The 17,722-nt window shown below is 42.6% G+C and overlaps 1 protein-coding gene across 4 annotated transcripts in view; it reads left to right on the top strand.

Annotated features, from left to right (window-relative positions):
* Nucleotides 1-17,722, top strand: part of Yap1 (Yes1 associated transcriptional regulator) — an 88,554-nt gene that overhangs the window by 38,044 nt on the left and 32,788 nt on the right. For all 4 annotated transcript variants that reach the window (XM_085689934.2, XM_085689936.2, XM_085689937.2 and 1 more), the window contains exon 4: nt 6,714-6,827. In XM_085689934.2, coding sequence (XP_085546060.2) covers nt 6,714-6,827 — 114 coding nt within the window. The remainder of the gene's footprint in view (nt 1-6,713; nt 6,828-17,722) is intronic.

The raw sequence follows: 17,722 nt of genomic DNA on the forward strand, positions 1-17,722 counted from the left end.
GGCCTCAAATTTATGATCTTCTTGACCCAACTTCCTAAGTGTGGGATAATGGGTAGTGACTTTCTGTAACTTTAACAGTGCTGCTTTCTCCCTCTCGCCTGCCCTCTTCGTGCCTCTCTTTTCTCCAAAATAGGAAAGAGAGAGTGTTTGTGTGTGTGAGGGGGGTGTAACATGTGGGACCTGGGGTTTAAACTCAGGTTTTAGGTTTGGCAGCAGCATCCTGCTTACTAAACCATCCTGCCAGCCTTTTCATTTTCTAAACAAGATTTTAAAGTCTTTGTTTATTTAATGTATGTCTGAGTGTGTATGTATATGTGTCACATGCATATGGGAATCTGCAGAAGTCCAGGGAGGACATTGGAGTCCCTGGGACTGGAGTGGTGCTGGAACTGAACTCAGCCAGTGCTCTAACCATTGGCCTTATCTCCAGCCTTGATAGAATTTGTAGCCCTGACAGCCTTGAGCTTTGGACTCCTCTCCCTCGCTGTGTGCCAGGTGTTGTGGTTATCGGCTGGTGCTAGAAATACTGCTGTGGGTTTTTTGTTTTGTTTTCTAAAGATCTTGACTATAGCAAGTGAGGCAGGATTTCCAAGCCTTGCATTAGCAGTTAGCCCCTAAATCAATGGGAGCAGATAGAAACCCAAGTTCTCCTAATCTGATCCAAAAGCACACATTAGCAGTTTTTTCTGTCTGAGCGGTGGTGGCACATGCCTTTAATTCCAGCACTCGGGAGACAGAAGCAGGCAGATCTCTGTGAGTTCAAGGCCAGCCTGATCTACAGAGTGAGTTCCAGGATGGACTCCAAAGCTACAGAGAAACCCTGTCTCAAACCTCCTCACCCCCTCAAACCAGTTCCTTCTGTACATTTGGGAGTCATTTGAATTCTGGCAGTTACTGTGGGCGCTGATGCCCGAGCGCCAGCCACTGATATGAGAGCGTGAGAAGAGCAGGAACACACTGTTGTTGAGTGTTGTTGAGTGCGGGGAACTGCCCCTGCACGGTCCTGAGGAAGACGAGCTATTAAATATTAGCACTCAGAAATAGTGTCCGTGCTACACTTTTTCTTCAGTATTATTTGTAGATGTTTTGGAAACTTTGTGAAAAGAGATTAAATTATTTACATTCAAGGACCAAATGAAATGCCTGTTTTATTTCTTCTCTTGGTGAGTGCTAGGATTTTATTTTTGTCTTTTCCACTGATTTCTAAATCCTTCTGGTCACTATTGCTCCAGCAGTTTAGTGACTCATGGGAGGAGTATTTGTGTGAAAGATTAAGATGCTAATTCTTCAAAAATGGCATCTAGACTACCATATATAGGCAGGAGTGTGAGATGGACTAAATCCTGCAGCAGTAGCCAGAGCTCCTAAGTAGTCTGTGAGAGGATATGTGCGTAAGGTTATCAGGGAGTAAAGCTTAGCTCCGGTTTACTTCAGCAGTGTGAAAACTAAATGAGCACCTTACCAAACTCTGAGCTGTTGCATTAGGGAAAAATCTGAACTTCAGTGCTTATCCATAAATAGGACATGCATAATAGACCTGTGTCCCCTGAGTCTCGGGGACCATCATGGAAGATAAGCCAGAGGGATGGGGTGGACCTGGCATGTTAGCTCGCAGCCTGTGGTGAGCTGCGCAAAGTCAAGCCAGCCCACGGCTCTGGAGGCCGTTGGCAGCTGGTGACTGCTGGGAGACAGGAGTCCCTTTTCCTCGTTGGTGTGGCCCGTGAGAGGCTGTCTTTGCGCATTCGAGCAGCACTGATTGGACTCGGAGAGTCACTTTTCCTTCTTTTTAAAATATGTATGGGTGTTTTATTTATGTGTACATCTGTGTACCATGTACATGCCTGGTGCCTTTGGTGGCCAAAAGATGGGGTTAGAGACAGTTGTGAGCTGCCATACAGATGCTGGATACCCAACCCAGGTCCTCTGAAAGAGCAGCCGGTGCTCTAAACCCCTGAGCCATCTCTTCAGTCTCTCAGTGAGTTAGTTATGAACATGAAGGTAGGGTTGTGGAGTGTCCAGAGGTAGTGGGGAGTGGATATGTCAGGCTGCCTTGTGGATTGTGTTCATGTATGAATTAAAAAGAAATCTGACTGGAGCCGGGTGGTGGTGGCACACACTTATAATCCCAGCACCTGGGAAGCAGAAGCAGGCAGATCTCTGGGGGTTTGAGACCAGCCTGGCCTAAAAGAGCTAGTTCCAGGACAACCAAGTTTATACAGAGAAACCTTGTCTCGAGAAAAAAAATCTGACTGGAGTTCCATGGGTGAAATTTGGAGAGTGGCCTGTTGTAGACTCTCTGGGTGGATGTGGCATTCTAGGAAGTTTGTCTACTTAACATCATAAGTAGGGGTGAGTTTTGATGGTGGTCACCATTTTGCCTTGAGACTAGATGTTCCCAAAAATCATTCATTCAACAGATATGCAATGTTGTGTTTTCTGTCACAGAATCTCAGCAGGGAATGCTAGAATACTACGAATGCCTGTCCCTCCTGAGCCTGCAGGCGGGACACGGGAAGCTGGGGCAGGGGGTACGGACGGACAGAGGAGCTGCACTCCTCCCTCAGCCCATACTCCTGCAGGATGCCAGCCACTGTGGAAATCATGAGAAGGTTATAAACATCGCATAAACATTGCGTTTCCTGTAGTTAAAATGGAAAGGGGAAGATAGACCAATTACAAGTTAAAGTGGTCAGGGCCGGCTTTTTCACGGTAGCTCCTGCTGTACTTGTCTGTGGAGCTGAGGCCTAGGTGGACTCGAGGAGGGACTGAGCGTCTCTGAGGACGTGCAGAACACAATGGCCCAGTTGGCGGTCTTGAGCCTCGTTTCAGGAAGTCAGAGCAGGTTAGCAAGTGAGCCGTGTGGTCCTCAGAGGTCCTGAGCTCATCCATTTAACAGACAGGAAATCAGGGAGCATTTGTAGCGTGAGGATGGCTGGAACATAACTGGTGAGTGCTGAGAGTGACTGGGCCCAGTGAAGAGAAGAAAGATGAAGGCGTGCCCGCACCTGCTGAGACCAGTGGAAAGAGCTGAAGCAGACAGGAGACATTCTCCAGATGCCTTAGTGTGGGCGGCTAAGGGTTCTGAGCCTTATTTTGAAATTTTTAAGAATTCCATTAAAAACATAACTCCAGGGCTGGAGACATGCATGGCTCAGTGGTTAAGAGCACCTACTGCTCTTCCAGACACAGAACTATTTGTTCAAGAACACCTACTGTAAGGATTCTGTGTGAAACTTTATTCTTTAATTATGAATGTTCATCTCCTGTACACACTGAGAAGTAGCATCACTAAAGAGTGTACCCAGTGTTAGAGGGCTAATGAATGTTGAGTCAAGATGGGCCAGGTTGTGAGCTCAGGACACTGGGCAGCACTGGGCAGCACTGGGATTCCACCCCAAGTCTTCAGGCTCCCACACTGCCCGTTGTGGTCTCGAAGAAGGGGTTTGGGGCACATCAACATGTTCTGCTGGCTTGATACAGAATTTTCTTGAGACTTTGGTGTATGTGTGTGTTGTGTCTAGACAGTTTGTTGGCCATAGCAGGTTACATGAGTGTATTTATGACTGTTTTAGATTCTAACATCTAAGCTTGTACACAGAATGACACTATTTCAGAAGCTGAGTGCGCACACAACCCATTCAGAAGACAGTGACACGCCTACGAGGTGTTACTCAGTGCACAGTTGGAGGGGGACTAGTGTTCTACTTGTGCAAGGCTTTAAGGGGGAAATGACCTGCGCAGTCCAGTGTTCTGAGACTTTCACAAGTTTCAGGAAGAGGAGACTCTGAAGAACTTGACTGGTTTTGAGTCCCAGACCTGCTACTTCCTAACTTAGCTTCTTCGTCTGTTACGTGATGGGTTGCGAGGCTTCTCATGCTCTTCTCAGAATGCAGGCCGCGCCGCTGTGCTGACAGCAGTTCGTCCTCATTGAAATTGGCCTGAATTTAGATTACTTCCTCCAAGAGGTCATTAAGTCTGCGTTCTAAGGAAACTCCTTGAGAGCCCTGTACTTTAACCACTCAGCAGGGTGTGTGCTGGCCACTGTGTCCTGTGATTTCAGATGAGGAGGAGGGAGGGTTGGTCTAACATGGCGACAGGAAAGATTTTTCCTATTTGAGTACAAATTAAATGGTTTTCCTTCATTATTACTGAGCAAGAACATACAGGCAAGTGCATGTAGTAGAATCATCCAGTGTTATTTGTTCTAGTAGATAAATTATCAATCCAAAAGTATTGACAAATTCTACATAAAATTGTAGTTTCCTAAGGATAAATCTAAATGATTTTTAATCTTTATTTTTCTTACTCTAATTCCAGTTTTTTACCTTCTTTTTACATCTTACTTAAAATGTTGGCATCTGTCTTTCCCCTACAAGGGTTATTTTACTTTTCTTTTCCCTTCCATCTTTATCACCTTGCCCATAAGACTTTGATATGGGGGATGGTAGTCTAGTTTTGAAAAACACCCAAAAACCTGGCTTGAATATGAATTGAGATGATGGAGACCTTCTCTCAATAAAAGAGACAAGAACCCCCCCGCAAAAAAATGACAGAGAGAAAAATTAACTTACCAAATTTCCTCCTCAGAACCATGTCTGAAGTCTAGGTTTATATTGCATTACTAAATTTTGACTGCAGTTGAAGATCTTTGTTTTCAGCTTTCTACTGATTGATGATTGATTGATTGCTGGCTCACACTCTCAGACATCAGACACACTCCTTTCCCAGCTTTCTCACCTTGCTTCTGCGATTAAAGCTTAAACTGTGGTGCAGAGCTGTCTGGGTACTTTCCTGGTCTCTTCTTGCTCTCTCTCGGAAGGAAAGCCTCTTTCCCGTGGCCTGTGTCCACGTTCTTTTTCTTTGTTTTGTTTTGTTTATCGAGTCAGGGTTTCTTTGTGTAACAATCTGTTTATACAGCAAATATTAAAGACATCAGCGAATAGGTAAAGGAGTCTTTTTTGCTTCACTGTTACTTTTCTGCTTTTTTTTTCTTTTGAAGCAGGAGTAGCCTTGGCTATCCTTGAACTCACTTTGTAGACCAGGTTGGCCACCAACTCATGGAGATTCACCTGCCTCTGCTTCCCAAGTGCTGGGATTAAAGGCGTGCGCCACCACCGCCCGGCCCATATCTGTAATTTATGCCTCACGGTTTTCCTTCAGTTATTTAATGATAGACTGGTATTAGGGAAAAATCTTACTGAACTAATGCTTTTTCCAGAACTAGAAATCAAACCCAGGATCTAATAGATAAATACTAGGCAAGCTCTTATCTGTTGGCTTATATAGCTAACCCTTGAAAAGGATTTTAAAGATAAGGTTGGATTAACTTTTTATTGTGTGAGTTTGCCTCAGTCTCCTAAACAATTGAGATTATGGTGGGGGAGGGGGTGAGTGAGAAAGACAGAGAGAGACACTATACCTGGTCCACTTGGATTTAGTTCTTGTAAGTCTGCCATTCATAGTGAAATTAATAATAATTAAAGCTTGATGGATTTCTTGTAATCTAGGAACGTTGGCAGAAGTTTAGGGAATAGATTTCCAGCTCCAGGAAAGAGAAGTGTTGGAGTTGCAGACCTACCTTGGATGTGCCTGCTTGTTCATCTGTGTGTGGGGACAGGAACAGGGCCAAGCAGGTGGAGTCACGGTGTGACTTTAAATGTGGTAGTGCCATCATCACATGGTGGAGATGAGCTGTCGAGGCCTATTGCTTCCCCTTGGCCCGTGAGTTAGCAGATGGGCTAGGGTCCCTGAATAGGCAGGGAAGGCCATGATATCACTGATGGTTCTGACCAGGATGGCTAAGATGCAAAATGGTGTTGCTAGGCAACAGAGTTCAGTTACTTGAGCACACTGAAAATATCAAGGTCTCTTGATTGTCCAGTTGGGGCTCACTAAGGCATCTGTCTAGTGGCCATTGCCTGTCAGTCACACAGCATCTTAGGACTTTCAACTTTTTTTCAGTTTTTCAAGACAGGGTTTCTCTGTGTAGATCCTAATTGTTCACTCTGTAGGCCAGGCTGGCCTCAATTCACAGAGATCCTGCCTGCCTCTGCCTCCTGAGTGCTGGAATTAAAGGCGTGCGCCACACCAACCTTTGAACTTGAACTTTTAAACACCTTGTGCATTTTTCAAAAATATCTTAGGGGTGAACTTTCTTCCCAGTTAAAGTTTTGAGAGTTCTGTCTGCCTGAGGATGGTTGGGCGGTTCCATAATTTTCTTCTGGGCCTCTTTTCACTGTTTACTCCGCAGACGCTTCCTTACTCTCAGTGTCCCCTATTTCCTAGCCTTCTCCCACACTTCCAACAAATTTAAAATTTCAGCCACAGTCCTCTTACGCTAGCAGTTTCTGTTCTGCTTTACAACAAACCTTTTCATATTTCTCGGCTTTAATAATCTGTATTCTAGTCTTGGTATAAGTTGGTTGTATAAATAGTGGGTCTGAATGGAGCGTGGCTATGTCAGCTAAAGTGTGCTTTTAACCTGACCCTTTAAAGTTCTCATCTTTGTCTTTGGGGATGTTGGTTTCCTTATTTAATGGTTTAGTCTTCGTGGAGGAGATTTGGGTTTGTGCCTGCCTTATTTTCTGTGGACGTAGATTGCAGTTCTAATGCACTGCTCTGTATCTAATCGTGTTGTTCTTTTGAAGTGCGTCCTGCTCAGCTTCTTAAGGTACCAGATCAGAACCAACTGTAGTCTGTTTTCTGTGTTCTAGGACCTCTTCCTGATGGATGGGAGCAGGCCATGACGCAGGATGGAGATGTTTACTACATAAACCACAAAAACAAGACCACATCCTGGCTGGACCCAAGACTTGACCCTCGTTTTGGTAAAAGTTTACTTCAGATCCTTTGTGGTCATTTTGGTGATAGTCGGGGATTTAGGAGAAGACATCTCAGTGAAACTTCAGTCTTGTAGTTAGCAGTGGCCGCACACCCACTGTGGTTTTTGTTTAACCTGGAGATCACTAGGTCCACAGCAGCATTCTGACCTGAGGCGAGCTGTGGATGTTGTAAAAGCTCAGGGCCATGGTGTCGGACTGCTTTATTCTTACAGTGCTTCTTGGAAGCAGGCCACCACTCACTCAGGCATGTGAACAACCTAGACCTGAGTTTTCCCCAGAGACGTGCCTGCTAGTGCTTGCCTGAACCATCAGGGCTGAAGGTGCGGACTCACCCTGAGCACCAGGCCAAGCCTAAGGAAACTATTTTACAACCATTTGGGATGTGTTTTTCTTTTAACCTAGTTAAGGTCCTTTCCATCACTTTTTATTTGGGAAATGAAAAGCAAAGCAGAGCCCCTCCCAAATTTGGTAAGGGTCTCCGTGCCCTGTTCCTCCTTTTTGTCCATATTTCTTTCCTGGTGGTAGTTTCAACTGTTGGCTTTCTGAATCTCCTTCCAAAGCATGGAAAATGAATGTAAAAAGGAACAGATAATGTGGTTTGAGCACTCGTCTTGGCCCTGTGCTGCTTAATGGAAACAATGTGTGGATCAGTGCTGGTCAGACACGGCTGGCGGGGCCTTTGAAGCTTCCTTTGGGCTGACCTGACCACGCCACAGACTTTACTGGGAAGGAGAATTAACTCTGTGAATGCCATCAAAACACAGCCCTGGGGCTGGGTAAAAATAACAGCCTCCAATATAGACGCCCCCTTCCCCATCTATTTACTTGGAAACAAACAACAATAAAAAGAAGTTTGAGTGTACTTTGAATGTCAACTTTATGGACTAGTTGACACCCCTACCCCCAAGGAAAATCAGAGGTGGTGGGGTTGCAGCCTAGACGGTCATTTCAATAGCCAGTTTGGCTCAAATACTGTTTTGAGTTTCCAAACCTCTTGGGGTGCTAAGAAAGTAATGCACATGTTAGCAGTTTGCAACTTAGATTCTTTTTAATACTTGATTAGCTCTTGTGGTTGAAAACCCCTTAAACGCTGCATTGGTATCCACGGGATGATAACAGCCATGTTTCCTTAATCATATTTGATGATTCAATTCATCTGTCCTTGGGGAGTTTGGAACAGTCGTGTTGTGCCACTGCCACTAGCTTTTAACACGCTCATACACTCTCTCTACTCTTCTTTCTTCTGTATGTGTGTGTTGTTGAAAGAAAAGAAATTGGGAAAAGCATTAGCAGTAAAGGAGAGAACCTTGACTGTTAGTTTTTCTGCTGATAGTACCTACAGCTGAGTCTTTTAAGGAACAACGGGTATTTAAGGTGGGAAAAAAATACAACATACTCCTGCCATACGCAACACGCACACATGCACGCATGAATATACGCACACGTGTCCGCGCTTGGTAGCGATACAACAAATGTCTCCTGCCCCCTTCTCTCCTTTTCGTTTCCCTTTTTGGGCCCACTGTGTATGTGTATTCCAGACAGGGTTGACTACTTGCCAGAGCTTTTTATTTTGTGGCCCGACTTTTAATCTGTTCCAGACCTTCGCCGTCAGAGCTGAAGTGTAACTGGGGGGCAGGGAGAACAACCAAGTGGGTGTCTCTGCTCTAGAGTATGAGCAGAAGGAAGGAAGCTGTTAGCTGCTGGAGTTGACGCTTGCCTTCAAACCCAGCTCGCTACAGTGGGTTGTGTATGTTTTATCTCTGCCAAGGAAGCATAAACTGCCCCTCTCGTTTCTGACCCTGGGGCCATGCAAACACTAGCACATGGTGTCAGTTATTGCTTCCATGAGTGTGGAGTTTGCTTTCTTCCCTGTGTTCCCAAATACAGTGGAGTCTTAGCTAAGCCAAGTAGAAAGATGTCTAAGTCTTTTAGGATGGAAGATGAACTGCAACTTAGCACCTGCTTCAAGAGCGACCTCTCAAGTTTATACTCTTTATTAGATTCTTTTTATAAAACAGTTCCCTTGGTGGTTGTTACTGCTTTTGGGTTTTTCGAGACAGGGTTTCTCCGTGTAACCTTGGGAATTCTGAAAATCTCCATGCTGGTCTCGAACACAGAGATCTGCCTGTCTCTGCTCTCAAATGCTGGGATCAAAGGTGTGTGCTACCACCACCTGGCCCCCACTTCCGCTTTTACATCTTTATTTTTTATGCCTGGTTAGCATGCACTTGTGGAAGATGCTGGTTGTTAAACTTGGCTCTCTGCTTTTAGCTGCATTAAAGAATATGATAATGTTATGTAGTATTGATGTTGACTTTAAATTACTTCATATTTTGGTCTACAGAGATAAACGACTCAGTACTTTTAAAGTACTTTTAGTCCAAATATGAGGAGCCCTGTGTGTGTGCGTGTCCGCGTGTGTGTGTGAGACCAGGTTGGCCTGCAAATTAAGAGGTCTCTGATTTTGCCTCCTGAATATTGGGATTAAAGGTATGTGCACCTCCACATCCAGATTTTTATTTAATCATTTCTTTTAATTTTATTTTCTTTTTTTAAAAAGCAAATTGATTCTTTATTATTTAATTTCACATGTATGAATGTTTCACTTCCATGTGTATCTTTGCACTGTGTGAGATATCAAACATACAGAAACAGAAAAGTATTTATAGTCGGGCCCCTTGTATATGGTGGCTTCTCAACAACCTTATTCTGAGGGCCCTGGTTTTCAGAGGTCATGTAAGACTGGCTTCGAAGCTAGGACTTTTCTTTGAAAAGGAGCCAGTGTCTGTTAACCTTTCATCTAGAGATAAGCGCTATCTCCAGAGACTGTCCTGGCAAATGCCTGTGAGGAATAGAGCCTACAGCAGTGGTGGTGTTAGCAGAGTTGGCCCCACTGCCTGAGGTGGTCTGTTACTGGCAGACCGCTGCTGAGTCCTGTCAGTCTCTTCCCCCTCAGCCCCCCCAGCTGTTCTTCAACTTACACATTCCTTTTTTTCTTTATGGTTTTTCAAGACAGGGATTCTCTGTAACTGCCCAGGCTGTCCTGGAACTCACTTTGTAGACCAGGTTAGCTTCAAACTTGTGGGATTAGAGGCATGTGCCACCACCTCCCGACCAACTTCAACATTCCTTGACATGGTTTTTTTTTTTTTTAACGCATAAGATTATTGAATAAATATCCAAAATAGATCAAGGACTGTTGAAATAGCTCAGTAGTAAAGTGGACTTGAGTTGTCCATTCCCAGAACCCATGAAGTAGGAGAGAGAAACTGGCCCCTTTCAGTTGACAGGCACACGTTGTACCCTCTTCCCACACCAGTAAACAATGGTTTCGAACTAAAAAGGCTTTAATATTTGGGCTCGACGTTATTATTCACCCAGTGTGAGTAAGCATGAGCTAATATGTACAGTTTCTACATGGCGGCTGTTTGAATGAGCTATCTAATTGAGCAGAGTTAATTTTTAGACACTTGAGCCCTCACTAGCCTGGAACTCACTGTGTAGTAATAAATGTTTGACCTTTATGCTGGCAGCCTCCCTGCCCGCTCTCTCAGGTGTTGGGGTTTGCGAGCGTGAGCTACTCCGCTAAATAGGAAATTTTAAAATCCAGAAGTTTAAGATCACCAAAGGCATGCTAACTAGCAGCTTACTTATGGTTGGAAGGTAGAACCATCACATATGTACACATGTGTACAACATTTTGTTTCGGGTTCCAGTTGTGTTGACTTCATGCTAAAGATGGGACAGTTGTTGCTTACAGACTGAAGGAAAGGATTACGAACTAGGGGCTGCGCGGAGCCAGTGGTCCAGGCTTTGTTTGGCAGTTGTCGGTTTCTTCTGTGGCTCCTGCCCCAGCTCACCCCAGAATCTCTGCCAGTGCGTCAGTGTCAGTCTGTCCCTGCATGTTGCCGACAGCACGTCACTAATTCAGGACAGGATTAGTTACTAACTGTTCCACAGTGAAGGACAGGAAGGTACTGTGTGAGGAAAAATGGAGAAATGGAACCCAAAGTGTCTGGTGCTTCGCTGTAGACGCTGTAGATCCCGGGTATCTGGCGAGAAGGTCCCACTGCATCCTCTCCTTCCCTCGGGAGTGCCACCATTTCTACCTACAGGAGAAACAAAGCAGTCGGGAGACAGGCGCTCAAAACCAGTTAGAACACACACACCCTCCTCTTGCCTCATTTAGCACTCCATGTCCTTCCCAGAGAGCAAAATGAGCTGTTGAGGAGAAAGTTCTATTTTGATTTATTTCATTTTTTTTTTTAAAAAATATAAAGCCTTATTCTCATGACAATCAGCCTGCCTCGGTTTTCTGAGTACCAGGATTACTGAATGTTCTATGACAGGGACTCTGATTTTATTTCTCTTTTTGTTCCATCCAAATTGTGTTGTTGGGGGTTGGGAGCCACAGCCTTTTGAAGGTTGAAGGGGAAAAATGGATTGGTAGAATTGCTTGTTGTTATGTTGATCAGTTAAAGAATGCTTGGCCTGGGTGTGGTAGACTTTAACTCCTAGCACTTGGGAGGCAGAGGTGGGTAGCTCTGAGTTTAGGCCAGGACAGTCAGTCTCAAAGGTGTGTATGGTGAGGAATGTATCATGTCCCTCCCCCCCAGACAGTTTGTGTAGTTCTCCCGTCCTGGAACTCTCCTCTGCCTCCCTATGCTGGGATTAAGCATGTATGCCACCTCTGCCAGCTATTTGAACTATCTTAGTGAAAACACACACCACTCTAGTGTATGACTTATTAAGTATTGGCAAGCAAGCTATATATTGATAGTAAAGACATTAATTCAGTCACTGGTTTATGGCCTTGGTTGCACCCTCTGGGCCCCTGTTGATACAAGGTCCTGATTTTCTGACCTCAGCTTCCGGCGTCCTGGGATTTCATGCATACACCCACCCGTCTACACCTGTGGTGGATCCTGATCCTCTCTACGCCTGTTCTAGGCTACAGATTTTAATAGTAAAAAAAAAGAAACAAACTAACATTGTAAAATTTCAGATAAGCTGATAATGTACCAATTTACTGTAGTTTTTTTTGTAGCTAATTCAGCCCCTTACATCATATATACAGAGACGGCCATGGGCATTTTGTGGTTTAAAAATCAACAGAAAAACATTTGTTTCTTTGTATTTTTAGAATATCATTCCTTTAGTAAGCATTAGAAAAAATACAAAAATGCCTTTTTTGTGAAAGAATTGATGTAGTTTAATGTTTTCATTAAAAATCTGACTTTAGATTTATACTTGCTAAGGTTACTAGAAATTAATGATCCCAAAACTAAGATTAACACATCTGTAATTCTTTATACTAATAGCCCAAGGTTTGAAATTATATAAACCCTAAAATTTCTCCTTAAATTTGTATCATATTTTTATTCTGTGTGTGTGTGTGTGAGAGAGAGAGAGAGAGAGAGAGAGAGAGAGAGAGAGGGAGGGAGGGAGGGAGGGAGGGAGGGAGAGGGAGGAGAAGGTCAAGGGACAATTTGTGGACCTCTCCAGGGTTGATTTCAGGTTGTCTGGCTTCCCTCTTCCCTAATACCTTAATTCTGAAAATTCGAGATACTTTCTAGGAAGCACAGGGAGGCCTATGGCTGACCTGGCTTCTTATCAGCAGTCATGGGGTAGGTAGTTTTGGCTTGCTGTCAGAGCGGGTTTAAGTGCAGTTTAGGACAATTACGCTTTTGTCGTGTGAACAGCTCAGACTGGATTTTATCAGGGAGCAAATTTTATTTTTATTTAATTATTTATTTTGACATTTTCCCTTTGCCTATTTTAGAGTTGGCAGAGCGGGTGGGGTGGTCCAAGAGCCCTCAGGAAAGAAGTCTCAAGAGCTCCTTTGCCTGTTTTTCACTGCCTCAGGGTGGGTGCGTTGGGAGTGAGACTCATTCTTCCTGGAAACGTTCAGTCTGCCTCTTTGCTACTGGTGAGGTCTCTGCTGGCCCCATGTAGATGGATGCATTGGTCCCTGCTGTGTCTTGTTGGACAAGTAAGATACTCAGAAGGTGTGTGAGTGCTCTGTCTAGGCAGCCACACCCCAACTGCTTCTTCCTGGTCCTTTGATGTTCTTCCTCTTTTGGTGTCGTTGAATACTCAGATGACTTTAGTTTTGAAGATCCATACTCACCAATCCAGTTTTAGCTTGTTGTAGTGTGGATTCTGCTTCAGGTGTTGTTTTAGAAGCTGATGGGGAAAAACATAGATTCTTAGCTTTTTTCCATGCAGTTTTGTTATTGATCAGTTTGTTGTTTTCTTGACCAGGTGGTATTGTTTTATTTGAGGCGGGACCTGTCACTCTCTGTACAACTCCAGCTTACCTTAAGTCTGTGGTAATCCTTCTGCCTTGGTTTTCCAGTGCTGGGATGGCGGACACAAACACTATTCCTGGCCCAATTTGTTCTCACCAATTGTATAATAACTTAAACTATCACTAACAACAACAAAGACCTAGTGTGCAAACCTCCGTCATCCTCCATATTTTTAATAGATGGGATGCTCATCAGGCTTAGGGTCTATTTGACACTTGTCATGTTTCAAACGCCGGTACTTCTCAAATTCACAGGGGGCTATTTTCTAATACTGTTCATTTACATTTTTTACATTCGTTTTATTTTTATGTGTTTTGTCTGCATCTCTGTCAGGACACCACTTGTATGCCTGGTATCTGGATCCCTCGGAACTGGAATTACAGATGGTGGTGAGCATCATAAGGACCTCCGGAAAAGCAGCCGGTGCTCTCACCTTGTGTGCTGTCTCTCCAGCCATTTGTACTCTTTTAGTTAATTAGAATGAAACACAATTTTCCCAGTGGGCATTTGCTCTTGGCTTCACTTTTTCAAAATAATTTTTAGGGTTATAAATTTTCATGTATGCATGCATGTCTCATGGCACACATGTAGGAATTAGAGGACAACATGGTAAGAGTTGCTTCTCTCTACCATGTGGGCTTCAGAGATCCAACTCAGGTCATCCCAGCACTGGCTTTTTGACTTGTTCACTGCGTGCAGAGCCTCTCAGACCAGCCCTCAGCTCGTGTTTAGCTCCTGCTCTTGAGTTTGCCACAGTGGCATTCATGAGATGTGAAATGTGCTGCGTGTTCTCTTGGGATGCTGGGAACACGCCTCGCCAAGGAGGAATCCTCGGCATAACTCTGTCTCCCATCTCTGTGCCTTTTAGTCTTGTAGGAAAGAGAAACATGAACTTCTTTGGAATCAGAAAAACCTGGAGACAGTGAATAGTGTGACCAAGTGGGAAAATAGGCGAAGGAGCCACATAGTGTTTACAAAGCACTCTTTGAAGAAGGGTGGGGATGGTTTCTATAAATCACCTATAGAAACTTTATTAAAATACAAATGAACTATCACTACATTTCCCCTTTTGTATAAAATAAAAGAGGCTATAACTAACATAAAGAAAACTATGTACAATAAGTACAATGAAGGGAAGTAGAAAAGGACAGGATCTCCTGCGTAAATGGGAGCATGGGGACCACGGAAGAGGGGAGAAGGGGAAGGACAATGACTGTTTACAATATATACAGACACTAAATACTTCAACAATGTCTAGTCCATTTGCATTTGACAAATTCAGAGAAAATATTCTATATTTGTCTAATCTTGGTGAGTCCAAAGTCTTGCACCTATTTTACTTTCTATCACAACTTGCTTTCCGTGTCAGGTAAGCAAGGAAAACCGTAACTCTCTAGTCTTCAACTCTCCCAGAGACCCAAGGAAGAAATACTATTAAGTGAGTAAGCAGGAAGTACAAGCAAGCGTCTTTCAAAAATGTAATAACAGCAACAGTTGTTGGCTGCCTGGACAGTCACCCAAAGTCCCTCTGCAATGTTGGGTCATCTCCCATCTTTGGCCTACAGGCCTAGCACACCCGGCAGACTTTTCTGTGAAGCAGGACATTCTGAAGGGCTGTCCCTCCTTGTCCTGACAGTGGTTGGCAGTCACTTTCTTTTGTGTCCTGCTTGTCCACTTAGGACAGCACACTGCCAGCGGTCTAGGCAAGGGCATTTTCTTGTCCAGTGGTTTACTTTTGCCACAAAGAAAGTAAACTCCATGTGTGGTTTCTTTGATGCCTGTTATCTTCTCTGAAGTAGATAGGTGATGCCAGGAACAGGCATGTCTCATTGTCATTAAAAAAAAAAAGATCCTATATTATTAAAATATCTTTTAATTTTAGCCACATTCTGTAGATCTCTGAAATGTTTAACGAGGACCTGTTTATCTAAAATATATCTATGTTTGTTCAATTATAATAGGTGCCTAATTATGAACCTGCATTTCCTTATTACCCTAAACAGTTTCTAATAACAACTTTCAAAGACTAGACATTTGCATTATATTATTAAATGAACTGTATAGGTACAATACCTTGAATAAAATTAGAAATGTATATACTGTTCTAATCAAATTAATCTCAAATTTGAATCAATATAGAGCAACTAGTAGTTGCTTTTTAAAAGTCGATTCAATAATCTACCTTTTTATCATGTCTGTATCCTCTTTTTTCTTTTCAAAACAGGAATATTGAACCTATTTTCTTTCGTTTAGCTTCTTTCATGACCATTACCAATAACAACTTATAATCAATCCCCCTAAGCAGTGACAAATATCCATAACCCAGTGAAGACCAAAAACCACCCCCTCCACCTCTTAGGGATGTGGGCTTCATATTCTTAAATTTACTTCCTGCTGTCGGGGGCAGTGGCATCTTTAGAGGATCCTGAAAAGAAAATTTTGTTTAGTTGTCAAATCCCGAGGTTAACTGTATCGTCTGTTGTCCAGTGTCTGCACAGTGGGGGTGTGCGGGGCTTGTGTTTGTTGGATCATCTCAGCTAACCACCTCGAGAATGTTCTGAGTGGTTTGTAGTCCAAAGCTGATCTTTCTTAGGTTGTGTTTTTCAGCTTAGTACTGACATAGTTCTGGTGGGATCATCAATGTGGGGCCCCACCTTCTTTTGTGGAGACTTCAAAGGTTGCTATTAGGCGTGCTCATGGTTCACTGTAGAAAACTGATAGAGACTCAAACCTGAAATCATGTACACGAAGGTACATGATCCTTTTTCTACAATTAGTATTCTATAGGACGATTAATATCATGACAAAAGTTTAATATATATGTATATAATCTTATAAATCTTACACCTTAAGTAAAGCTTTTAAAGAGTCAATATAAAACCAAAGGATTATGAGATTATTGGTAATAAAATAGTCCTTAAATATTTATTTTTCTTCTGTCCCAGATCAGGTAGCTCTTCTGACATGAGAACGGCATTTTGGATTTCACTAATATAAGCGTGCTTGGGTTAGAGAAGGAGAGAGCCACACTCCAACTTCAAAGCCAACTTTGATTTTTAGTTAGACTGGGACAACAAAAAGACTATTTGCATTATATGTCTGTAGAGAACAGCAGAAACAAATATTTGGGAAAGTTTGTGAAATTTTATCTGTTGTAAATGTGATATGCCAATTTACTCTTTTTGCTGAGACTTTTTCTGGATGATTTGTTCTTTTTCTCCAGTTGTCTCATTTGTCCAGTAGTCTTCAGATTCCTTAGCTGAATACCTTTGTTCTCCTGAAAAGACAGAAGCGAAACCCTTTCCCAACCCTAACTTTGGGGAGATTCTCTTTTGGCAAGTTATATCTGGTCAAACAAAAAGCATTTGTTAGTTTTATAGTGCTTTATAGTGCTTAATGAACTATCATTTCTTCTAATTAAAAGATGTTTTTTGTTCAAATCAAATCTTTACCAATTTTCATGGTGTCCATAGCTTTTCTTCTCATAGGGAAACAAAAGCAAAACTCCTTCTTTAACATATGTCTTGGTTTCCATTCTGAGATCAGTACACCTTTAAAGTATATTGGCTGATTTAATTCCATAGTTTTCTACTATTCAGAATCTCTCGGTGGCTGTTATTTCTTTCTCATTAGCATTTAGAAAATTCAAAGTTAATAAAGCATTATGCAGTCTATTTCTGGGGTATTTATCATCCCTTTCTGTTTATTTAGAATCAGCCTTATCTGAACTCAAAGCAGTTACCCGTTGAAAACCTGAATAGGTACCAGTGATGTGGTATAAATAGCTTAGTTTTCGAAATTCTACAAAATGGAACACATTCATCTGCCAGATTTAATTCCTACTTAATTAAATTTAATTTAAGTAGGACCTCTTATAATCTCCTTAGCTTGTTGCCACGTGATGAAAAAGTCTTTTTTTTTTTTTAACCTCTGCTGTTGACAAATGTTTCTTAGGCCTTCAGCGCATTTCCAGTCAATAATTGATCAATTTTTTTCTGCATTTCTTTGTGCTAGAGGACCTGGCAGACCCATATGGGATCAGAGGTATGTTATGTGTATGGGGTGATTCCTATTCCTGATTGTATCTTTTGTAACTGAATATTTAGTAAAGTCAGTTCTGTATAAATTCTGCTATAAATTCAGCGGTTTCCATATGCAGAAAAAAGTTTCTGCAAATTGCGAATTGGTAACTATATTGAGAGGTTCTTTAAAAGTTTTTAGTCCCATGAGAATAGCATATCATTCTGACTTTTGGGCAGAGTCATGGGTGCTTTGTTCCACTTGACTTAAATTTTCTCACTTGTAACCTGCTTTTCCTGATTTATTTGCATCAATACAGAATGTAGGGGCTCCAGTTACTGGTGTGTCCCATACAGTGGGAGGAAGGATCCAGTTAGTTCTCTTTATAAGTTGAATTTTCTTGCTTTAATTGTTAATAATTTGGGATAGTTGTTAATCTCTCCCCCAAAATTACTCCAAGCTCTTTGCCAGGGTTTACTTTCTTCCCATAATTTGTCAATTTCTTTATTATTAAAAGTTATTGTAATTTCTGCTGGGTCTATTCCTGCT

Source organism: Myodes glareolus, chromosome 4 (assembly GCF_982192425.1).
Source record: "Myodes glareolus chromosome 4, mMyoGla1.1, whole genome shotgun sequence".
Classification (NCBI taxonomy): Eukaryota; Metazoa; Chordata; class Mammalia; order Rodentia; family Cricetidae; genus Myodes; species Myodes glareolus.